Source organism: Madurella fahalii, assembly GCF_045866475.1.
Source record: "Madurella fahalii IFM 68171 DNA, scaffold_1, whole genome shotgun sequence".
Lineage (NCBI taxonomy): Eukaryota > Fungi > Ascomycota > Sordariomycetes > Sordariales > Madurella > Madurella fahalii.
In genome coordinates this window covers 4,661,376-4,685,457 of record NW_027263971.1, presented here as the reverse complement: position 1 = coordinate 4,685,457, position 24,082 = coordinate 4,661,376, and the positions used below count along the sequence as shown (strand labels likewise).

General features: G+C 56.7%; 6 protein-coding genes across 6 annotated transcripts; 3 read left to right on the top strand and 3 right to left on the bottom strand.

Annotated features, from left to right (window-relative positions):
- Window positions 1-6,534: 6,534 nt before the first annotated feature.
- On the top strand, window positions 6,535-7,413 carry NRG1 (transcriptional repressor; the record flags this gene model as incomplete). Its single annotated transcript, XM_071056864.1, has 1 exon — window positions 6,535-7,413. One exon carries the CDS (start codon window positions 6,535-6,537, stop codon window positions 7,411-7,413), a length of 879 nt encoding a protein of 292 aa, XP_070912965.1.
- Window positions 7,414-8,831: 1,418 nt separating this feature from the next.
- MFIFM68171_01441 (putative acetate kinase) lies at window positions 8,832-10,299 on the bottom strand (the record flags this gene model as incomplete). The annotated part of the gene is made up of 2 exons (XM_071056863.1): window positions 8,832-9,339; window positions 9,530-10,299. 2 exons carry the CDS (start codon window positions 10,297-10,299, stop codon window positions 8,832-8,834), a joined length of 1,278 nt encoding a protein of 425 aa, XP_070912964.1.
- A 768-nt stretch (window positions 10,300-11,067) lies between these two features.
- MFIFM68171_01440 (Acetate kinase) lies at window positions 11,068-12,518 on the bottom strand (the record flags this gene model as incomplete). Its single annotated transcript, XM_071056862.1, has 4 exons — window positions 11,068-11,297; window positions 11,366-12,046; window positions 12,096-12,220; window positions 12,313-12,518. The coding sequence occupies 4 exons, from the start codon at window positions 12,516-12,518 to the stop codon at window positions 11,068-11,070; spliced, it is 1,242 nt and encodes a 413-aa protein (XP_070912963.1).
- A 1,246-nt stretch (window positions 12,519-13,764) lies between these two features.
- On the top strand, window positions 13,765-14,407 carry MFIFM68171_01439 (uncharacterized protein; the record flags this gene model as incomplete). Its single annotated transcript, XM_071056861.1, has 2 exons — window positions 13,765-13,977; window positions 14,042-14,407. 2 exons carry the CDS (start codon window positions 13,765-13,767, stop codon window positions 14,405-14,407), a joined length of 579 nt encoding a protein of 192 aa, XP_070912962.1.
- Window positions 14,408-15,885: 1,478 nt separating this feature from the next.
- Window positions 15,886-18,367, top strand: MFIFM68171_01438 (Repressible high-affinity phosphate permease; the record flags this gene model as incomplete). The annotated part of the gene is made up of 7 exons (XM_071056860.1): window positions 15,886-15,978; window positions 16,053-16,141; window positions 16,228-16,332; window positions 16,407-16,566; window positions 16,631-16,652; window positions 16,727-17,722; window positions 17,850-18,367. The coding sequence occupies 7 exons, from the start codon at window positions 15,886-15,888 to the stop codon at window positions 18,365-18,367; spliced, it is 1,983 nt and encodes a 660-aa protein (XP_070912961.1).
- An 898-nt stretch (window positions 18,368-19,265) lies between these two features.
- Window positions 19,266-22,336, bottom strand: MFIFM68171_01437 (Citrinin biosynthesis transcriptional activator ctnR; the record flags this gene model as incomplete). Its single annotated transcript, XM_071056859.1, has 7 exons — window positions 19,266-20,057; window positions 20,116-20,358; window positions 20,416-21,079; window positions 21,137-21,406; window positions 21,477-21,554; window positions 21,638-21,983; window positions 22,042-22,336. 7 exons carry the CDS (start codon window positions 22,334-22,336, stop codon window positions 19,266-19,268), a joined length of 2,688 nt encoding a protein of 895 aa, XP_070912960.1.
- Window positions 22,337-24,082: the final 1,746 nt, after the last annotated feature.

Genomic DNA, 24,082 nt, shown 5'->3' with positions numbered 1-24,082 from the left:
AACGCCTGGGCGTAATCGTTGGTTGCAACCAAAAAAAGTTGGGTGTGGTGGTTATGTCGTGTTAGCTTAACGCTGTCAATTTGCTGGCTTAATGTCTGCGCGGCTGGTAGGTCAGCACCTGCAGGCGGGTCCAGATATCCCAAGTACACAGCTTTAATAATGATTGCGAGCGCGGCCATCAGACTTCATTAACAGTCTTGAGGAGAGCAGTCCTTGAGGGTTAAGACAGCGAGTCATAACAGCTGGTGTGAGGCCGAAAGAGACTCGGTGAGTAGAACGGCTCTGTTGGTATGGAAAAACGGATGACGTGGGCGGATGGAGGCTTCGAGAAGTGAAGGTAAGGGGAGTGAATCTTCTCAGCAGGTTTGGCATTCTCAAAAAAGAAAATTATGCCACGTGCCGCCGCGACAAGCGACTCCGAGCCCAGTCTGCCCGTGGCCCGTCGAAGCCGGGGTCAGTACCCAGCTCATCATACACATACGACTTATCGTCTCTCCACACGAGGAGGACCAGATTCCACCCGTCTGGGCCCTGGCGAACGAAGTCAACAGGTCCTTGGAAGGAACTATTCCTGTTACGCTCTCCACCTGGCCTTTGCGCCCCGTCTTGGCCTGGCACGATCCAACCGAAAGGCGCACGATGATGTCACGATGCCTTCCAGGGGTAGGTCCCTGCAGGGGATCATATTGACGAGTTGTGGCTTTTGATCCTCAATAACCGACCTCGTCATCGTGGAAACCATTAGTGTAGCCGTGGTGATCACCAGCTTCTCGTACGTTACGTAATCACCGGACAAGCACTACATTACCGCAGATCCCATTTTCCTCGACGTTCTCAGGACCAGAAACTTTGGGAATATACCTCAGCCTCTTCATTGACTAGACACCCCTTTGCCCCTTTCTACATACCCTTTCCTCCTAGCAGTCTCGATCCGTACATGGTTACTCTGAACGTTCGCTTAGGTAGTATTTGTAACCCGATACGATTAATCTGTAGTAGAGTATACGAGAGGGGGAGGAATCAAAGAGGAGTGGGGATGGAGAGCGGCGTGTGGACGTGTACGTGTATGAGTGAGGGGTGAGGGGTGAACGGGAAAGGAATTAGAGGGAAAATGGGAAAAAGAATGTCAAAGAATGTCAGAGAACGTAAAAGAGCGCGAATAAAATGACCGAAGAGAAGAGAGATATAAAGACAGGAAACAAGGGGAAGCGAACAAAAGTAAATAAACACCTTGCATGGTGTCAGTTCATACGATCAATTGCATTGCGCTTCCGTAGTCCATAACGCTATGTTCTCATCTTTCATGATGACCGCGGGACTCGCAACATCCTAACTTTTGGGTTCTTCGACGCCAAAGCCCGGGATTGGGAGTATATTGTACTAGAGGAGGTACACGTAACGACAATTGGTTCAGGAAAACCGCTCTACCGTCGAGCAAGATGTCGATGCAGAGTATGGGGTGTGTCTCGATGGAGAGGATTACTCCACCGCCGGGGCCGAGTCGGCATTGGTCACGGTATGCGTGTTTGGCTTGGCTTGTTTGGAGTTGTGTCCTCTTGGTGGTGGAGAAGCCATCACGCAATTACATAAAGTAGGGCCCATGCGCGTACACATGTACAGACGGTATGCGACGGCCACCATCCTGCAACCCGCATCTCTCACTGAATCGGGGCACTCTGCCGTTTTTAGTGCTGCGAGATTTTACTGTTGTAGGTTGAAAAGGTGCAGGTTGCATGTTGTGCCACAACGTCAAAGGACCCGTCAACAGGACGATCGGAAAGTCTAGAACGCTTGGGAGGAGGGGAACGAACCCCGTTAGCGAGCCCCGCACTAGCCATGGCAGCCATGGCATTCATGGAAAATGCCATGTTTCACAATAAAAATGCCATGGCACCCCGAAACCCGTGAGGTTGGGGGATTTCTGCATGTGCCTGCCCGCGCATAATATGGGCTCGCCCAATTGGCAGTTGGCAGCTGGCACCTCAAACGGCCACACGTTTTCATCGCTGCCCATCTTGTCCATTTTCAGGTCAAGCTTGACCAAGTCACGAGTCTGTAGAAAAAAAAAAAAAACGGATGATCGCGCTGAAGGTTGCGTCGCTATATGCAGCTTGGGTTCGGCAGAGGCTAGGCAAGAGGGGGTCCGGCTGCACACTTGTTGCTCCCCGCCGGTGGCGGTGTAGTCCCTCTCGGGCCACGGCAAGGCGTCGGTGGCATCAAAAGGCAGTTCGACCGGAGAGTTGTGTCCCCCTCTGCCCATATTGCGCGCATCATTCGTCGGTGCATCTTTCTGATCGTCTGTTCAGCTCCGGTGGAGGATGGGCTGCGGGCAACACACCCTAGACGATTATAATTACTAGATGGCAGGGCATTGCGTGGCAGTGACTGTTGCGCAACCATACCGACGCTTCGAGAGGCGGGGTTGAGACGTACATGACGTGAACGTTATCCAGACAGCTGCAGCAGGGGATCAACTAAATTTTCTTTGCCCTTGTCTGTCAATGCGGAAAAGGCAACAAACACCCGGACACAACATTGAGCGGGTGCTGATTGCTGCTCGGCCGTCACCTGCCAAACCTGCAAATGTCCCATGTTTCCGGGGCTCCCTTTAGATGCACACAACGCTTCGCTGGCCACCTGCGTGCGCAGTGCAAAAACCTGCGGAATGCAAAAAGTCTTAGGCACGGGTACCGTGCCGTTGGTGTTGACACGGCCAAGCCACTGACATTGCTTGCCGTCCTGTCGAAACTCGCCAGGCCGGAGCGATCTCTCCGGCTGCAAATTTACCCCTCTCGATGGGGCTGCGTGCCGGGATTCGCATCCCTGAAGCCGCCCCATACTACTTTTGATGTCATCATGGGAATTTCTGCGGCGCTGCAGGCTCCAGTCGCGGGACCGCTTCCCACCTTAGCATCCCTCCCGATTGGAACCTCGACCTCTTCTGTCTTGTTTGATTTGGCGGATGTTGCTTCTTGAGGCACGGCTCAACCGCTCACCGGTCAGTGGAGACTGCCCCCGCAAAACCACGCTTCCCCCGATCCAAGCACCAAAACTTCGATCCCGCGATCAGGATGATCGGGGGCCATTCTTGTTCTCTCGAAGCCAGGGTGGAATGGGCCCCTGAATGCGACTTGTCATTGCTCTTCGTCATTGCTCGCTGGTACTACACTACACTAGCAACCCTTGCGACGGGGCGCCATTCTCCATTCTTCTGCCAAGGCAACCCCGAAGCACGAGCAATGCACTTCCACCCTCGATGCATGATATTCTGTGCTGTACTGTGCTGTACTGCACTGTGTAGCAGACTTGGCGGAGACGGCTCCCCGTGCAGTCCGCCGTTGGACTACGGAGCTCGAGCTTTCCAGTTGGCAGAGCGCCGAGTCTCAATCGGGAACGAATATGATTAAGCCACAAGAAACGTTGAGTTGTGAGCAGACCAGGTTTGTTCAGCCACCGGAGCATTTCCCCCTGAGCCTAGCCTTCAGAGACGGTTACCGCCAGCCACTTGAGGCAGAGGTGAGCCCAGGGGTCCAGCGGACCGAGTTTAGCGCGACCCTTACCGATCGCCCCACCCTTCCCTGGTGCATGTTAGCCGGCAATGAGCAACGACCGAGGAATTTCGCCCCGGTAAGTAAACCCGGCCCTACCTTTTGTGTTGTCGCGAACTGGAGCCGTATACACATACATTACGATAATACCACACCAAGTGCGGGCCTGCAAAGCTGCACTAGTGAAGACGCAAAAAAAACCACCATTACAAACTGCGCATCGCCGAATAGTTGTAGGATGGACTGCCGGGTATGAAATTGACCCCCACTATCAGCGATAGCTGTGCAAATCCGTTAGCTAAGCGGTGGCCTGGCTGCCCTTGCGTCCGTTCCACATCTCTTCACACGGTAACGACAGAGCAATATATACCTAAGTTTGGTGGTAAGTACAGTACTGCGCACTGCATTTGCAAGCTTGATACTGTTTTGATTGTGTCGGATGTTGATGACTGTCTCGGAGAATGCAGTGGCCGAATCAAAACAAGCAAAATTGGTGTTATGATAGATGGTGAATCTGCTCAAGCCTGTGCAGGAACAAGCTGCCAATCTGTGGCCCTGGACGAGCGGGAAGTTGGAAGCTTCTAGTCCGAGACAGAACCTCTCCGGATCCACCGGCATATGCGGCCCAGGGTTCAGGGACCACCGTCGAGGATTCCCGATTATTGGACGCCGGATCAGCAATGTACACGTATACACGTGGACACAGTCGATCAAAGTTGATATGGTTTAGGGCAATGCTATTGCTTGGGCAAAGAATGGCATGTCGCTGCGAACACAAAACGACGCCGTTGAACCCCCGCAGAGCGGTCCGAGTGTGGCCCGTCCCAGCCCTGCAAATAGTAACAATGCGAACACGGAGTACAGTACAATATTGCTTGACCGCAACGCAACGCCATTCTTAAAAAGTGCTGGCCAGAAGTATCGACCAGCCCGAATACATACCTGGGCTTGGCAGTACTTCGCAGTAACCGAGATTAGTCTCTCGACGCACTCGACCCTATCCGAAGAACTCTGGCAAATGAACATGCAGAGATGTTTCGGACAGAGTGAACAGAATCAAGATGCGAAGCTGAGCCACCCGAGATTCGGGGTCGCCCCCTTCGGGGCATTTCCTGTATGCTGGCATCAGAATGGAAGAGGCCCCCGCTTCGTATCGAAAAGCGCAACCCGACCCTTGCAACATTTCAAACCGGTTCAGTGAGCCCCTCCGTGGTGGGGAAACAAGCGAAGGAAGAGAGCGCCCCCCTTGCCGCCACTGACGTCATCTCATAACATTTTCCCGAGAGCGCGGGCTTTACTCAAATTCCGCAAGAAAGCTTAGGATCCCGCTTGTAGCTGAAAGTTGAAACAGATCAAAAGGAAAATTAAAATAAAAAAGAAAAAGGAAAAAGATGCCTGAAGAAAGGCACCGGGATGCGGCGAATGATGGCGACAAGGCTCGCGCGCCTTACCATGAGTGCTTCGCCGCCAAGTTGCTGGCAGGTTTTGGTAAGCGAGAGAACCCCGAAGAAGGGGATCTCGGCGGTTCGGCAAAGCTGCCCGCAGCAGGGTCCTATCAAATCCGGCCGAACTGCCCTCGCGCCTTGTCAGATGGCTCAGCGTTCCTGATCTTCCCTGCCGGGGCCCCCGGAGAGATGTGCAACCTAGGATGACCCTTGGATTGATCGTCGCAACCTTTGGTCCAGGCTTCGCACGCTCTGGTCCTGCAACTGGCAGCAATTGGCTCTGCGCGCCCGCAGATTGCGCTCCACGTGCACCAAGTAAAAGTGATGCTCTATTCGTCATGGTGATAGAAGCGCAAAAAGCAGCTTTGCCGCAAAACACGCTGCGACTGGAGAAGCGGAAAGCGGCTACAAGGCTACAGGCTACGGGCCACGGGCCACGGCCACGGCTGCGGCTGCGGCTGCGGCTGCGGTCGAGGAAAGCAGCACAGCGGATTTCGTCATCGAGCCCACTGCTGCCCAGGAGCTGGACCCCAGATGACTCGTGGGTCATCCATACTCGAAACGGCTGCCGAGAAACACGAGATACTTTGGGCGGTTGATGTACACAGATAAAGTAACCATGGTACACTGGCCTACAGGAGAGGTTGCAGCCAAGTCCAGGGGCCGGGAGCACAGGCCGCCATCCAGTATAACGGCGGTTGCAGGTGCCACGCGGTCCCCTAATCCGGACCCAGTGGCTCTCGTTGCCGCCGGCGAAGGAGGCTTGCCGGTGCGTAATGTTGTGTAGTATGGTAGCTTACTTGCTCTGGCCGGAGAGATGGGGGTTAGCTTCGACAAGGCAACGGCTGCAGGCGATGGCAGACACCAGGGACTGGGGTGGGTGTGTGGACTTCCCACTGTGCAGGGCTTCGCAACCAAGGCAACGCCCCCCCTCGCAATCTGGCCCACGCGCTCAGGGATCAGCACGCCTGGCGTCTGCACACGCCCCTCCCTTCCCCGCTCTCAGGCCAGGGGCGTGCGTGCAAATTTCCCATGTCGCGGGCTGCCCTGTTGCGTGCCGGGCCCTGTGATTGCCATGCAGCACCGCGAAAGCGAAAACTGAGGATCCAAGGATGGTGTTTCAATGCATTTCCCAGTGTCTGATACCAGGCAAGTATTATAAGTCGGTCGTTTCCCTCTCCCCTTCTCCAGAACCCCCCCCCCTCCCCTTTTGGATACCTGGTATTTGCACCTTCCCTCTGGTCGTCTCCCCATTGTTGGACTTCTTCAAGTCTGTTTCTATCAAGGGCTGTGTGCAGCGTTTCTTTGTCCTACCTATCAGAAACGGATCTTGGCGGTCGTCATCTAGCTGCAAACGTTTGCATCCCAAACTACGCTACCTCAGAGCTCGCCCGCCTCACTCGCAAACCCTCAATATAGCCGAATCCACCGCCGGCCTTTCCGGGTTTCCACTGCGAAGCTTTTGGCACCGAGAAGGCAATTGTTCCTTCTCTCCGCCGTCTAGACACCCAGATAGCCAACAAGACCATTACATCACCGCCATGCATGCCCGCGACGCCTCCGGGCGTCGAGTATCGCTCCTGAACGACGACGACACAACCTCCACCAGCCACTACCACCCTTCGTACTACGCCGATGGCAGCTATGCTGTGCCGTCGTATTACACCCACGCCCCGCGCAGTGTCTCGTCAACACCAAACACTCCGGAGCTGCTCCGGTCAGACTCGTATGACTCGCAAATGAGTGCCGAGCCTATATCACCCCTCACGCCCCTCTACGACTCGGTGCGGTATGCTCCCGCCGTGGTCGATCCCCGCTCCCAGTACGACGAGTATTACGCAGACACACACGTCTACACGGGCCAGAAACGGCCGGTTGCGCTCCTCGAGAGCCGGTCCTCGTCGTACGAGGACGATGTGGCCGCCGCTTCTCCCCCTAGCGAGAGGCCCGGGAAGCGGTTCCCCTGCCGCTACCGGGAGAGCCACGGGTGCGAGAAGACGTTCACCACATCGGGCCACGCCTCGCGGCATTCCAAGATCCACACGGCTGAGAAAGCCGTCCCGTGCTCCTTCAAGGGCTGCACTAAGAAGTTCACGCGCGCCGACAACATGAAGCAGCACCTCGAGACGCACTACAAGGACAAGTCCCGCGCCTCGTCGTCTCGTCCTTCGGTGTCGTCGAGCGAGAGGCGGCCGTCGACGTCCGGAAAGCCGTCGTCGAGCCGCAGCAGAACCGCAGCCGTGATGACAACCGCCAGCACCGCCAGCAGCATGCCCGCCGCCACGCCATTACCGTCGCCCGGAGGTGCCTGGGACTTGCGCGGTCTGCACCTCCCACTCACCCGGCCATCCGCGGTACGCTCTCCCAGCAGCGGACTGGACGCTCTCGCCATGGCAGTCGCCTGCCAGGAGGGGGCATAAGAACAACCTCCATTTTCTTCAGGGGCCCCCCCAACCATGTGGTTGGTGGCCAATCACAAACCCACTTCTCATTGGGCTTTCGTGGCCTATTATGTTTTGACCTTAATAGTAATCGGGGCTGGGGTCTAATCTTATACGGCGCCGGAGGGCTGGTTGAAAGCGACCTTATTTTTTTCTGCTCATCTTCGCCGGCGCTGGCTGGGGTGTGGGAGATGGGCCTCTTATCAATGTTTTTCGGCGCAGCGGCACTCGTCCCGAGTTCTAAATGAGGGGCGGAACGGGGGAGGTAAAAAAAGGGCAGCACACACACACGGTTTGTGCGCTCTGGGGATATGATACACAAAGAGGGTTCGATTTGGCAACACGGACAGGACTGCATTTCCCGTGAGGGCGTTTCACCGTTATCTGGGTTTTTTGGTTTTTATTATCCGATCCCAGAGCGCGCGGCGCCGGTTGCGACAGTCTACAGGCTGACGGATATTTTCTTTTTTGTTGTTCTCTGCCCGTTCCCTTTGTCACGCCGATCCGCGGTGTCTTATTCCCATTATTTGCTAGGCACTTGGTTGCCGTGGCTTTGCCCGCAAAATGTTGCGGCCGACCAGGACACGAGATCTGTTGTTTCTGGGCGCGATGAGTGGACAGTCTCGAGATATACGAAGAGACGCTGTATCCAAATGGAGTCTTCAAGCTCCGCAAGAGCCGGTCCATGGAGTGGACCAGGTTCATGAAAATCGATCGTCACTTCGCCCAGGGGGGCGAAGGGGTATCTCTCTGCCATGCACGTTAGGCGTGAGAATTTCGATTTTAACATATCTTATGTATGGCTTTGGTGGCAGAGCATAGATACCAGCAACAAGCTGTGCCCCGTTCTGAGCACAAACAGACAGACGGGAGGCGTATGATTGAATAAAAAGAATGCTCAGAACTTCTTGTCATGTTTCCTTTTTGATCGTTTGCTGTGCGCATTTTGAGGCAAGGGCTTGAGCACCGGTTCTCCAAGGCTTGGGTTGCGGTCAACACCAGTGTGTCACGGCTAATGCCAGAAGCATATACTAGGTTGCACAATGACTAGCTCATTCTGAGCTCTGCTTAAAAGCGTACAATACAGTACATCTGCGATCCCTGCAGAGCGCGGGCAGACACTCACAGGTACTAAAACGGGGGGTGAGTTGAGCATTTGCCTAACCTATCCACACTACAACGGCCTCGACCCGGCACCATCATACATTAGTTCTGCAGAATCGGTAAGACAGCCCGGGCTCAAGCGCTCTGTTCAAGTGTTTTGTTTCTTCTAGCAGCCGTCATAGCGGGAGGAGAGGGCCAATGCATTCAGATTTTGTGGAAAAATTCCCGTTCCCAGACGTTCTAAGCAGCTTGCGGGTTCTTCTTCCCCTTTTTTTCCCTTTCTTCCCCTACACTCACCAAAATTCTTCATCCGCAGCACATGCCCTCGCCATCTCGAATTGCTCATCCGTCTGACAGACCAGCACCCTCGGCCGCACGCCTCTCTTCCCAACATCCCGCACGGTCCCCTCCAGCTTCGCGCCGCCGCCGTCCTCGCTATTGACCTCCTCGTCCAGCGCAAACCCAAGACAGCCGACCTGGTCGACGACGGCGCGCCTCAGCGCCGCGCTCTTCTCGCCGATGCCGCCGGCGAAGACGAGGGCGTCGACGGCCCCGCGCAGCGCGACGTAGTAGGCGCCGACGAAGGCGCAGACGCGGTCGGTGAAGAGGCGGAAGGCGAGCTCGCGGGCCGGGTGGTCGGCCCAGGACGAGGCGTCGGCGATGGCGCCGAAGTCGGTGGTGCCCGTCAGCGCCTTCCACCCGGCCTCCTTGTTGAGTATGTCCTCGGCGCGCGAGATGTGCAGGTCCTTGGTCGAGGCCGGCGAGAGCTTGCCGACGTCTGAGGCGTAGTGGAAGACGAGGCTGGGGTTTTTTTTTTTTTTTGACGGGTTAGTCGAAAGGGGGGACTTTTTTGCGGAAAGAAATAAAATTAAGTTAAATAAATAATAAAATAAATAAACGAAAAAAGGGGGGAGAAGAAGGGAGGGAAAAAAAAAAAAAAAAAGAAAAAGAAAAGAAAAGAAAAGAAAAGAAAAAGGACTGGAAAACGAACCTGGGATCAACGCTCCCGCTCCTCGTCGCCCCCGGCAGCCCGGCAAGCGGCGTCAGCCCCATGCTCGTGTCCCAGCTCTTGCCCGCCTTGATGGCGCACGCGCTGGCGCCCGACCCCAGGTGCAGCGCGATCAGGCTAACCTCGTCGGGCGACTTGCCCAGGAACTCGGCCGTCTCGCGCGTGATGAAGGCGTAGCTGATGCCGTGGAAGCCGTACTTGCGCAGGCGGTTGCTCTGCGCGACGTCCTGGTTGATGGGGTAGGTACGGATGTGCGCCGGGATGGTGGCGTGGAACTGGCTGTCGAAGCACGCGACGTTGCGGGCGCGCGGCAACGCCCCGCCGATGCAGAGCTGCACGATGCCGAGGCTGTTCGCGTTGTGGAGCGGGGCCAGGTCGTTGAGGTTCTCGAGGTGGTGGTACGTGTTGTCGGAGATCAGCTGGGGTTTGGTGTAGTCGCCGCCGTGGACGATGCGGTGGCACACGATGCCCACGTCGTCCTTGCTCTGGATTTCGGGCAGGTCGCCGTCTTGGATGAGCGTCTCCAGCAGGAGGCTAAAGGCGGCGCGCTGCCCATCGACCTTCTCATCCACCTCGCGGTCTTTGATGACAACTTTGCCGGCCCTCGCATACTTAAGCGTCGCGGGCGGCGCTGTCAGCCCGCTCACTTGGGCCTCTGCGATCTGCTTGGGCGGCTGCCTTAGCTCGGCGCTGTATACCGAGACCTTGACCGACGAAGAGCCAGCATTGACGGCCAATATGATTTTCTTCATTCTGTCTAGAGCACGGAGATAATTATGTAGCTGTCTTCGCGAACAAAAGGTGAAAATCAGCAACGAGGGGTTTTGGATCACTGTGCTGAGATGGATAACGATGGGAAAAGTAAAGATCGACTTATAAACCAACCTCCTAGGCCTAGTCGTCCGGTCCACGAATGGGCAAATCCTTTCCGTACGTTCGTCTTGAACACGCTAGACTGGACAGACCACTTTACAATGAATCTGATGTCAGGTGAGCTGACGGCGGCGCCGTGATGAGCATAATACGACGGGACCTGGCAGTGCCGAGGGTGGACTGACAAGCTGCCGTCTGGACCTCATGTCTGCATATGACGTCGTCCGATCTTGGCAGCTGAGGGGCATGCGGCGGCCCGCTTGGCGTTTGACAGCCCGGGAGCGGGGCCGTCCGAACTGTCTCGGCCAGAAGGACAACCGGCCCATGGAAGTGGCCATACCGGCCCCGCTAAGTGCACCGATGATGAGAGCTAGGTATATCGCGAGGCGGCATAGTTTCGGTTCAACAGCTGGCTCCCCAGGATCTTGAAAAGCTTCCATCTCTCGTTCCCTACCTATCTCAGATACCGCATGCCTGTTTAATACCCGCTCTGAACATGCTCCGAACACCGTACCAGCCCCCAATTGGGTATATGCTGAAAAAAAAAAAAATATAAATAAAAAAAAAAATTGATCGCAAAAACGCCCGCTGTATGGTTCGCCCCCATAATACAGTGGATGGATAGCAGCCGTATCACAAGATGCATTTCATTGAGTTTCGTCGGAATCGAGGCCATCTCCAGGCTCGGCCACCGAAGGGAGACGACTTCGCCCCGCCAACTCAGGCGACTCCAACTCGGCCACCCCGTTGACTCGTCGTTCCGGCATTGCGTTCAGGTAAGGTGATGGGAGCTCGACATGATTCGTCGGAAACGTCGCGTCGAACTCGCCGTCCGCGAGATGTGCCGTGTCCCACTGGTTGATAAACCTCCTATAATCTTGGCATTGGTCAGCCATGCGGCTCACGTCGTGCGCTTTGCTGAGATAGCGGATCGCCGGCGCTCACCGTCGGTGCCTGCTTGGATGTTGTTGTTCCTTGAGAACTGGATGCCCAGGTAACGGATGTCGGTCGAACTCGGCGCCGACGAGGACGACGAGTTACCATTGAGCAGTGGGGTACTGTGTCTTGAGCGGAAGATGGATGCCGCCGAGAAGCGCCGGCCGTGGCTTTGGCTGCTTTCCGATGCGCTGCCCCTCCTGGCCCCGCGGACGCCCAACTGAAGCCGCCGGTGTCTGTCGTCCCGTTGGCGCAGCTCTCTGTCAAAGTCGTCAAGTAAATACTCCTTCCACCGCCGCCGATGGTTAGCATAGAATGTCAGGTAGTGGAATGTGGAGTATCGGTCCCGCCAGAGCTTCATCCTCTGAATCGTGCCCATGCCTCGGACGCTGCCGTACGAGTCTGTCCTGCGGTGCGTGTCGGACCAGATGACATCGACGTCAAACCAGTCGATGAGGTCTCTGTTCCTGAGATCGCTCTGCAGCTGGATCGAACCCTCGATCGTCGTGAACTCGTATTTGACTTCGATATACTCGTCGTGCACTACGCCGTCGGCAGTCATGTACCGGACGCGGTGCGGTTCGAGGAATGTGAGATAGAGCTCCATTTCTCGCGGATCGCCGAATCGGCGGTGCTGGGCGTGGAGCGTATACGGGAAAAGCTCGGCGGCATTGTCAGACGGCACTGGATCTGCGGTTTAGCGATGCGAATCCCGAGCAACGACAAGCGGGCAACATACAGAAGTGCTCCAGCATCTCGCCCGCATAGCTGCATTGCCATACTAGGCGTCGCGGGCTGGCGCCTATGATCTCCCAGGGGCCGAGGTAGATGGTCGTTTCGCTTGGTGTTCGCTCGTATAGCTTTCTAGACAGCCCGGGTCGTCAGAAGACAGCAACGCAGCGAAATTGGGAGGGGAAGGAGGGGTTAGGAAGAATTTCTGCAACGGCGGTGATTACATTGTCGCGTGGTAGCCCGGCGGGCCGAGATCGAGGGGTGCGGGAGGGGTCTGCGGGGCCGATGACTCGGCAGTCAAGGCCGAAATGGCGGCCGAGGTGGGTGTAAAGGTTGTGTCGGCCGGGCTGGCATGCTGGCCGTGGGGCGGCGGGGCGCCTAATGACGACGAGTTGAAGGATGAAGAGGAGCCGGACCGCCAGGATGCCATGGTCGGGTGGCACAAGGTTGCACCTCTCGGAGCGCAGAGTACACGGCTGTGGTACGGGAGCAGCTGCGGAACCGGGGTCGCAGAGAGCCACAGGAGGCTTGCAAGAGCTTCGCATAAGGTGGTTGATCATCTCACCAGGGGGGGGGGGAGGGATTCGGACTGGCGAAGCGGGAATCTTTTGAAACGTCTAATTTGCAGACGACGGGCTCGGAGATGGAAGGACCTGGCACTTGAATACTCGGCAGGCAGTCCACGGCATGGTGACTCGCGCGAGAAGGCAATGTTGACGACAGCGACGCCGACTGGCGACAGCGGCGTACAGGGCGGATTTCCGACGACGTCAGGTGCCTCGGCTGCAGCGAAAAAAATGTGGGAGGATTAGACCCCCGGGATGCTACGCGGCGGCAAGGTGGGAGCCCGGCCGGGCCAACAGCGGCTGTCGAAACCGTCAGTGGTCTGGACACGGGAATCTGGCCCGACGGCGGCATGCAGAGAAACCCAACAGGCGGGCGACGAGGTTCACCCTATGCGGGGGGGGGCTGAATCCGCGGACCGCAGTGCTGGTGCCATACAGGCACGTCGATCCGGCGCGCGGGGCTGGTTCAGTGCGCGGTGCCATGGCAAAGTGTGGGGGAGGGGAGGCTACGATGGTGGCTGCCAGCTGAGCAGTCGCCGCAAAGGATTGGGCCACGAGCTGCAAAGACGCCCTGGGATTTGTACGATTTGTACAATGCGAAGGGGCCGAGCGAGCAGCGGGATGCAGGGTCTGCAGTGGGCGGCTTGGCGTAGGACCCCCACCTCCTGGTGCGTTGTGTCACGGACAAACACTAGGGGTGGGGGACAGGCTACAGCTCTGCCGGGTTCCCATGGCAATCAAGAAGACCGTTTTGTTGGAACAGGATTGCACTTCGGCCGAGATTTGGGCTCGTGACCTTGTACGTCATGAGGTCTCGGAAGAAGCTCGCGGCGTCGTGTCGTGTCGTGCTCTGAGTTGTGGAGCTTCTGTCAGGTACGATTACAGCGCTTCCGGTTAGTTTGACTTTTGGTAACCTGGACGACCCTAACCCTTACCCTTTGCGCAATCAAAGCACCCGCCCTCGCGGAAAGTTCCGCTGTGCTGAATGCCTCGCCCCACTGTCTGGTCGACAACCTCCCACCGTCCGCAATAACTCCGGCGGCGACGCCGGACATCCAAGTCAGCAAACGGTATGGCAAGCGGCCTTGTTGTGGGTTTTGACTACCGACGATGACGGGAAAGCAGTTATCCGACGACCACCGAGCCATCCTGGCGAAGTTGCTTCAAATCACGAAACTCAATAACCATGAGATTGCCTGGGTGCTGAACGTCGACGAGAGGACGATACGTCGTCGAAGATATGAGTTTGCTGCCACGGGCCAGCTAGCTAAGCACAAAGACGTCAGCCAGAATGCGGCAAAGGTGAAGCCTCATCACCTAGAGGTACGTGTTCACGTGTCGCACGTCGTCTTTGCCGTTAGCTGAAAATGCGGCCACGGCAATGCAGAAGCTGGTAGAGTGGCACAAAGACCACCCGGACGCGCTCCTCGACGACATGCAGCTGTTCCTCAAGAAGAACTGTGGCGTCGAGGTTAGCGTGCCGACCATCAGCAGGCAACTGAAGAAGGCGTACGGCACCTTCCGGAGGGAGGGCCGCTGCGCCAGGATACGGTCGAGGAAACAGAGAGAGGCCGAGGGACGATCCATTGCCTGGGAGATTCAGCAAGGCGCCGGCGGAAATAATGCTCAGTCAGGCGCCGCCGAGCTTTATCAAGATCAGCAGCAGCCAGCCCCGCTACAACAACAGCAGGCGGCTCAACAAGAGCCGCCCCGCCACGAGCTGGGGCTCCATGCTACAGGCGGGGCAGCATGATTATCAAGCCAACTGGACGGTGAGGTGCTAGGCGTTTTCAGCGAATCATGGAACAGGTGGTTTTGTAATTTCCTAAGGAGTGAGAGCGAGTATCTTTGGGGTTTGTCATGCGTGATTCGACATAGGCTCTAAGGATATCGGTCATGTTGGCCGTTTGTTTATTACCCGCTCAAACATGTCCGATTGATCCCCTCCCCGGATAGGGTTTGATGTTTTTAGATCGAATCGTGGTTTTCCTTGAACACGCCAGACGCCGCATTGTCTGTTCCGACTCATTTGGCTGTTAACACTGCCGTCAATGTGATTGACGTGGTCGGCTACGTGCGCCCGGTATTACGCCATGCGCAATCTCCGTACAAACCATACACAGACTCGGGTATCGTGCTAAGACAAACCAACGTCACTCCTGCCTCCCACTTCCAACAGAGAGCCCACCACCGACCCTAACCCTGCCTTGAGAATGCTCCCCCACGGGGGGCTCTGGGGCTGAGGAAATGCACAGACATTTACATGACAATATTTGGCCAATGGGAAGCTTCTGTTCGGGAGGAGGTTCGCTTCCGGCAGCCTGATTGGTGATTCCTGTTTGACACTCCCGCACGGAACAGAATCAATGGTGTGACGGCCAGGCCCAAGCTCCCAAGACCCCACAAAAGCCAGCTTGCCGGGTCCAAGCAGCAGCAGCGACCTACTGCATCGGACGGCGCCCTGGTACAACGGGGCGGTCAATCATGTTTTGACAAAGCAACCGAGCCATGAGCCCTCTGCGACCTGAGTTCTGGGCCGCTTCTAGATCGACATCCAGGCCCCGGATCCGTGTTCTGAAATTGCAGAATTGGGGCCCCTGCCCAGTGCCAAGCCCGCCCCGCTTAATGATCCGCTTGGCGATGCGACGCTCCCATGGATTTGGCTGAGACTTCTGCGGTTTTGCCCGCACCATCGGGCTGCCGGGTTGCCGTTCTCTTCGTCCTGAATGGGTGCATTGGGTGCCTGCTAGAGCTACACGGCAGACAATGGTCATATCTTCCATACTTTCGACAATAACGGCAAGTTCTTGCGGCTCGGCAGTACGTGTGGCGGTGCTCTTTGGGGAGAGAGGGCTTGGCCCGGGAAGAGGCCCCAGTCAGAGGACTTCCCAACTCTTTTCTCGGCGCTGAGGCTGGGCGGTCTTGGGCTCACTAGGCGGCGAGGGGTTGTCTCTTGGTTACTTTGCCGTCACAAGACTCTGCATTGTGCTGAACAGCCCGGCTTTATCAAGCTCGTTGACGGCGTCCATACCATCTGCCTTGACCGGTTTCCCCTCTCGCACACCGTTTCGCCGGTTGTGTAATTACTTCCCCCATTTCGTTCTCCGCACCTTCGGCGCCCCCTAAAGCGTTTTGGTTGTTCCCCCTTATCTTGGACAGCCGTCACATGCTGGAATTTCGACATGTAGAGTCGTCTCCAGTGCGGCCTTCCCACACCTCACCCCACACCCCATGGCCCACGACATGTATCCTGATCCCGAACGGAGAAGGAATCGCGGCTACTTGGGATACGACAGTTCAGCCCTCCCAGCCCGAGACCGCCAGGCAGGTCACCCCACTCTCTTCTGTTTGGCTCTGGCGTCCCGACGACGTGCTGACCCGTCCTGGGCCATTGCTAGGACCGTCAACAACTTCGCTATGAACTCGACCTTAATTCGTGGAATCTGAGGATTTGGGGGGTCGCAGCCTCCGGCTTCCTCACGGATTCGTGCGTTGCCCATTGCACTTCGCGCTTGCCGCCTCGGGCGCCCATGTTATTATTGCAGGCTGTTGTAGCTCACCACCCACTGCCAGGTACAACTTGTTTGCCACGAATGTCATCCTTGCTTCTCTTTCGTTTGTTTATTTTCCCCACGAGAGGTGGTACGGTTTGATAATCAACTTCTTCACCCTGTTCGGGTACGCTTGCCTACTCCCTAAGCCGCTTATGGCCTCTCCTTGTTGACGGGCCCTGGCTGACCAACCGTTGCAAGTTCTGTGTGCGGCCAGCTTCTCTTTGGCTACCTTGCCGATAGATATGGACGGACTCGCCTCTATGGCATCGAACTCGTTCTGGTCATCGTTTCCACCATCGGCGTGGCTACAACTAGCACCGGATATGGCGACATCTCCTTCATTGCCTTGTTCACCTGGGTGTGTATTCTGTCTCCGCCATTGAATGCGCCGGTCGTGTCTAACTGTGCCCGTATTCTTCTAGTGGCGTTTTGTAATGGGAATTGGTGAGCGCGGCCACAGAGAGTGCCTTTGGTATCGCCTTCGACACCTGGGATCCGACCACTGACACATTGCCCAGGAATCGGCGCCGAATACCCGTTATCGGCTGTCATAACCTCAGAATGGGCGAGCACCTCGTCGAGGGCGACAATGTTGTCGTCAGTGTTTCTAATGCAGCCCGTGGGCCAAGCTCTGGCACAGATCGTCGGCGTCTTGGTCCTGCTCGGACAGGATGCCGCCTACGGTCTCGACGATAAACGGTGCGGTCTTGATAAACTCCACGAAGAGGAATGCAAGAAAATCATTGACGGGATTTGGCGCTGGGTTATTGGCTCCGGCGCCGTTCCCGCCGTGCTGGCCATCATCTTCCGCTTCTTCCTCTACGACTGCGGCCTCTACACGCTCGAAGTCAAGAATAAGCCGGGCAACGCTTTCAGGGACACACAACGAGTCTACGGGGCGCCGGTGGCTGCCAATGGCATTTCTATGACACCCCATGGCTTCGCTAACATGTACCCCCCAGAACCCATGCCGGTCCAGTTCTCGCTAAAGGATCTGCATACTTTCCTCATCAAGGACAAGAACTGGTACTATCTCCTCGGCACCTCCATGACATGGTTCTTCCTGGATGTTTCTTTCTACGGGTTCAGCCTCGACAACCGTGGCACCCTCGCCGATCTATGGGCTACGACAGACAAGGCAACCCTCGGCCCTAGCCTCCCCTGCTGGAATTCTAGTCTAGCGAACGGCACATCACTGGTCCCAGGTTGGCTGACGGATGGCCTGCCAACCTGGCAGACAGACGACACTATGCTATGCAACACCATTTACGAGGTCATCATCGAGCAGACCAAGCAGTACCTGCTCACGGTATCCATCGCCTCTATCGCGGGAAGCGTGTGCTTCATCTTCTTTGCAAACCGCATACGCCGACGGCAGTGGCTGACCTCGTCATTTATCATACTTACCGTCCTCTTCCTCGTCACCGGTGGCGTCTACTATAGTGTAGCCCACACCCACCGCGCGCCGGCGACTGTCGTATTTGTGGCTATCTGCCACTTCATGTTCAACTTTGGTAAGCAGAGCAGAGTAAAGCAGAGCGAAGCAAGGCAGAGCAATGCAGAGCAATGCCGAGCAACCTTCCGCAAGCAGCTTCCGTATTCAGACTGACACCTTTTTCCTTCTCACTCTCTTCTCTCCAGGCGCCAACACCCTAACCTTCATCATCCCCGCCGAGATCTTCCCCACCTGCTACCGCTCCACCTGCCACGGCATCTCGGCCGCGGCCGGCAAGCTGGGGAGCATCGTGGCCGTCCTGGTCGTTTACGGCATCAACTCGGGCTACTCGTCGTCGACCCGCCAGGGGCTCATCTTCCTGCTCTTCGCCTCCTTCATGGCCCTCGGCGCGCTCTACTCGTGGGCCTACCTGCCCGACGTCCAGCGGGCCGTGTACGACGGCGGGAAGAAGCGGCTCGAGACCAAGACCCTCGAGGAGCTCGGCGAAGGGTACATGCGCGCGCGCCAGGAGGGGCAGCTGATCACGGTGAGGGATAAGTGGGCGGATGTGAGGATGAGGGTCGGGGAGAAGATGGGGACGAGGAGGAGGGGGAGAGGGGGCAGGAGGGAGTCGGATGGGGCAGATGCAAACGGTGCCGCGCCCCCCGTCGTGCAGCAGCCGGCCGAGATGAGTGCTGGTCATAATGTTGGGAGGGTTGCATGAAGTTTGAAGAAGTAGAAGAAGGAGGTGTAAGGACGGGCGGTCTGACGGGACTGACTTTGCCAAACACACATTTCGTGCGACTGTTTTTTTCTTAGTTTGAATCATGCCGCGGCTCTGTTCGGTCTACACTAGATGGTCTTATTACTTTCTTATGGGTCCGGGGTGTGCTAAATATGGGTTGGGCGTGAGGCGGGACGGGGAGGCAGTGCTGGCGTGCGGAACGCCTGGGGGGAATACCCCTGTCCTTCGGTGATTCGGCCTCAGCTGGACGGACTATCAAAGCAGGCTTATTATGGGAAGGATGTAATTCAAACTCGGCAGGGTTCTAGAAACTCTATTTTTTGTGCAATACTACTCTCTTGTTCTAATATAGATGCGCCGGCAAGGGGGGCATGGAACTTGGCGTCACATGCAAATCTACGGTAACAACCGTATCGTTGATCACAGCTCTCGTCCACCTCACTGTACTGCCAAGAGAAATGATAGTCTCATGAGTGGAATTCTGGCCTGCCTACTCTTCTTTCCCCCCAAAAGCCCAGCCGTAACCACACAGAGCGATTGGTGCTCTATGTAAGAAAGGAGGTAAAAAGCGGACATCAAAATGGTCATAAACCGTTGCCGAGTGTCTCTTTTTCGCCGCCCCCAAACAGTAGTAGTTAGCTAGCAAAGGAGGAACTGTCATAGCCTTTAACGCCCTTAAACCATCACCAAAACTCCCCTAGAGATCCCAGCGTTTGAAAGGAGCGCTAGCAACCCGGTATCACTTCGCTCGGAGGAAAAAAAAAAAGAAAAAAGAAAAAAGAACAATCCACAAAACGCCAGGTCATCAATATCCCTATCCACGCACAAATGTCTAAAGAAAAAAGAAAGAAAAAAATTTGGAATCCCGGCCTTCTACCTAAGGATTCGGGTCCCATCCCAGATCCATCGTATCCATCGCGCCCATGGTCATAATGGACCGCAAGACGCCATCCGCAACGGGCGCCATGTTGGTCTGCTGAGGCATCTCGCCCCACCCGGGCGGCACCGGGAACTCAGCGCTGCCGGGGGGTCCGGCGGGAGCATCAGGCATGCTGAATCGTTGGCCGGGCGTCAGGCCGGCGGCGACACCAGACGGTATGCCGAAGGACGATGGGTCGCTGAAGAAGGCGTTGACGTTGCGGTCGACCTCGCTCTGCGTCGTCGTCCCCCCCATGTTCAGGTTCTGATGCGACACGGCCGGGCTGGTCTCGAACGAACTCGGGCCGGCCGAGCCGCCGTTCATGTGGCCGGGCGTCAGGTTCTGGCGGTTTTCCGATGCTGTGCTCGAGTTGGGCGTCGGCCGGTTCGACTGCCCGCCGTCCGGCGACGCGCCCGACATGTCGTTGGTGCTCCCCGTATCCATATCGGGCTGGCCGTAGCTCGAGAAATGGGGCGCGACAAGTCCATGTGCGGGCATGTATGGAGTGCGAAGGGGTTCGCGGGTGGGGAGGCTGGTGGTCTGCTCGGGGCCGGAGAAGGCCGGCGCTCCTGGATTGCACGAGTCTACGTCGATAATCTCGGGTGCGCTGGTAGGGTTGCCGTCGTCACCGCTCGTTTTCATGAAGTGGCACTCGTTGGTATAGCCGAGGATGCCATGCCGCTTTGGTTTGCCTTGAGTATCGTTGCGTGCGAGCGCGACAAGAACGGGATGCGCAGGGGAGCCCGGCTTCTACCTAGTCAGTGAAACTGCATGGAGGCCGCGCTGGGCGATAAAACGATGTACTCACGCTGTCGCTGCTGCGAGGGAACGCCGTCTTCAACTTGGGAATGCGCACGCCTAGAGCCTCGAGGTCCACATCCAGCTGAACCAGGAACGATTCAGTGAGAGGGTTCCGTCGCTTCAGGGCGTTCATGGCCGACAAGAGAAACCGCAAAGAATCGGCGGTTTGGCTGTCGTCTGGGCGGCTCTTCAGGTACTGGACAAACACGCGCGCTGACACGTAGAGGCAGAACGAGATGAAAGGGTTCATCTGTGCAGCCTGGGTCAGTGTTGCTCTGGGCTATGTTGAGAGACTGGCAATACGTACCGCCGAGAGATCGAGGTGGGAGATCATCCTCATGATACTCGCAATCTCGTTTGCCGCTGTGATGCACCGCACCTTGCTTTCCGAGCTGACCGAAGCAGGTAACCTGTTCTTGTCGGCTTTGAAGATGGCGGCTTGGTGTAGGCAGATGGTGGACGTGTGTATACACATGTTTGTAAAGACGATGCTGGGATTCCCCAGACCGTTTGGCAGCTTCAGATGTGCTGGTAGGCAGAGCGACGTATTGAGGAGGATGTTGTCCATCTGTCGATGCCTCTTCCAGAACTCGCCATTTAGGTCGTGATCTCGATCGTCAACGTCTGGACGATGCAAGTGGACGAGATTGCGCCCGAAAAGACATGCCATGAGGGCGATCCCGCCAAAGGCTGATAGTTTTCCGGCGCCTGCAGGGCTCATAGCGTCTTGGAGCGATGGCGTTTGTTCCGGGCGGCTCAGTTCGAAGGCTTCGTCGGATGCGGGCAGATTGGTCAGGATGTCCTTCTCGTCGACTGTCATGGGCCACCCGGTGCCTATGCTCGCGAATCGATCGAGGCAGAAAGCCATCCAAAAGGTTCTCCTCCTCTCTTCTCGTTCGGTCCAGTCGCGAGGCGGCGGCAAACACTGCTTCACGTCTAACCCAGCACCGTCGAGGCGGTGGAGGCCAATCCTGCGGGGTGTGAGCAAACATTCCGGCGGCTTCACATCGAGGAAATGCGAGGCTTACATCTGACACAGACGCACCCCCGAACCCGTGCTCATCCAGGCCCGGGGGAAGTACATCCACTTGAACTCGTAAGACGCGAGCAAGATGTGAGTCTGAGCGTGGGCGACGGAGATCATGTGCTCTCCATAACCCTTTATGTAGTCCGACTCGACGTATTTCCTTGCGCGCTGGTAAAACAAACCCTTCAGGTTCTGGAACTTATCCGTGACTGCGCAAGCCAGTGTCCACATGGCATACCGCAGACACACTGGTGGTCGCTGGGCCGGAGCGCTATTGATGGTCAGCAAAGCGTGGCGGCCCCGCGGGGGCAGGAGGAAGGGAAGGAAGCCGGGCGGCTTACAGGTTCATGGCTGCTAGATACCGGTATTTGTGTATCATAGGCACCGAAGGGTGGATCTTTTCAAAGTAAATCTGATGTCTGTAACGAGTTGGAGCGGTTAGCCGCTGGTCTGCCGGTGGCACCCTGTAGGTTTTGCTGATATATGGGATGACTGGACTCACAATTCATCAATCGTATCCTGGTGCGGTAACGGCTCCTCCAGCCCGAGACCTATCATTTCCCAGGTGAAATTATTATCAACACCGCTCATGCCCATGCCCATGCCGCTATTGAAGTTGAAGTCTTCCATTGGGCCGTTTGGAGAGTCGGCGTTGAAGTGCCAACGGTCCATGTCGCGGCCGCTGGCGATGCCGATTGACGGGTCCGTGACACCAAAGTTCGCCGTCGCGGCGGCGCGTTGGTTCATAGGCGGCTTCGCACCGCCATCAACCGATATAGACATCCCTTTGCTTCCATCCGAGCCCGACGAGGAAATCTCCTGTGTCTTCAGCAACGTCTCAACTTGCTCTGCACAAGCCGGTTAGTGGACACGGTTTTTTTCGTCTTGGAGACGGGATTCGCGTACTTAGCCGTTCCTCGAGTGCTTTCACATAGCCCCTCTTGGGACCGCTCTTCCTCCTGACCTCGTCGTAGGCGCACGTGTGACCGAGACGCGAACAGGTGCTACAGCTGGGCTTGATCCCGTCGCATTTTAGTTTTCGCTTCCTGCAAATCATGCAAGCCAGGCGCTTTGGCTTGGGTACGCTCATGTTGCCGCCTGTGGGAGCCTCCACCGTGATGTGCTCTGCGTCGGCGCCCCTGTCGGGAACCGGGTCCGACACCATAATGGTATCCGGCGGTGTCGCGGACGAGGATGACATGGCGGGCTGCGACTTCGCCTGAAGGAGGGGAATCCGACAAAGGCACGGGGGGACGGGGGATGCTGCCCGCGTTCTTTCTTCTTTTCTTCGGTAGCGATTTGGACCGGGATCGCGAAGTCGAGAGTTTCGAGGCCGTTGACCGTTGACCGTTGACCGTTCAAGGCTGGAGCATGCTGGGACGTCGACGATTTTCAGCTCGTCGACGGGGTTTGGTTCTGAAGGATCGCTAATTGGCGGTTGCCGAGACCCGCGTGCTTGGTCAAGCAGAGCCGGGGGAACACGCGGTCACACACACAAACACACGGACAGGCAACCAGGGCTGGCACTGTCAAGTGGGAACCACCTATGAGAGTGTGTTCAGAGATCGCGGGGGGAGGGACACGCGGTATACAAATGCCTGGCGCTGCCCTACGAGGCTTCCGAGCCTGAGCTGACCAAAACCGACCGGAAGGCTGTCCGCGGGCAGCGAGAGCCCAGATTGCCATGGGCAGTGCTAACGTTGCACGCTCCCTACCCACCTTTCCCGACAAAGCCATTGACGAGATATACCCTGCAGCTACAGAGGTATTGCGCCCCCCCACAACCGTGCCCCTCTTCTTCCCCAGATGTGGCTAAAAGAGCGGCACCGATTGGCGTTTTGCGATGGCGGGCATCTCTTCGATCTATCTTACCTTGGCTGAGAATCTTGGCCTGCTACGCTTTTAGCAACATGGCGGAAAGCTTGTTGAGTTCGGGAGCTGAGGGGCGCAAACCCGAAAGTGCACGGTATCCCCGGTCGGTTTGAACAAAACAGCGCTGGCGACGGGGGACCAAATGGGACCAATGGGACCAATGGACCAATGGAACCCTTCCCCTTGTGCAAACGGGTAATCGAAGGGTACTTTGAGCTTCTTTGCAGCCCCTTTATTCTTCTTTTGCGTGTCCTGGAAGGCTGCGAGAGACACGCAGGCCCCCGGCGGCCAACCATCGTCGACTGTCAGGGTCGTAGTGATGTGGTACCTGGTCGCATCTGGAATCTCCAGCAATTGGCCCAAAGATTGTCTCTGGCTAGCGTGCATTATTAATAGTACAACCCACCCCCGTCCCACACCCTTCTTTCCACATGTTTGGACCGAGTTTGGACGACGGTTCGAGCAAGCGACCAGCTCCTCAAATTTCGGCTTTTGCGTGGTGGAGCCGCCACGACCGTTTTGTCATCTGAAAGGCTGGACAGCTGCCGCTTGCAGGGGATTAGACGCACATTTCCGTAGTTTAACGAGTTAAACGAGAAATTTTAACGCAATCCCACAATACAGTATTGGGGTAAAGGTTGAGATTTCTTCCTGCTACCTCGTGCTCGGTACTTGTTGGTATGTACCTATATGTATGCAAACAGCTCCCCCCCCTCCCCCCCCAATTATGTGTCCGTGCTTCATCAACATGATGATCCCGCCTTCCGCGTCCACCACCTGTTCCCCGCGCTGTCATGCTCATGTCCACCACGTGGTTCTCGCGGCAAAAGAGATATTTCCGTCTCCCTGGAATTTCCAATGGCAGGCGCACAGCCACATCTATTGATGAAGATCTTGAGCCGCTCCTGCAAGAAAGCCGGCACAGATGGCAGGTCGGAGAGAAGTTCCCCCGTGCTGATAGCCACTTGGTGACGGTCATGCCCGGCCAAAAGCCCCAGCTTTCCGACCCGATCGAGCTTTCCAGTAGTGGCTAGTGTTGGAGTTGCTGCAAGGGCCCGAGGTTAACGGGAATTCC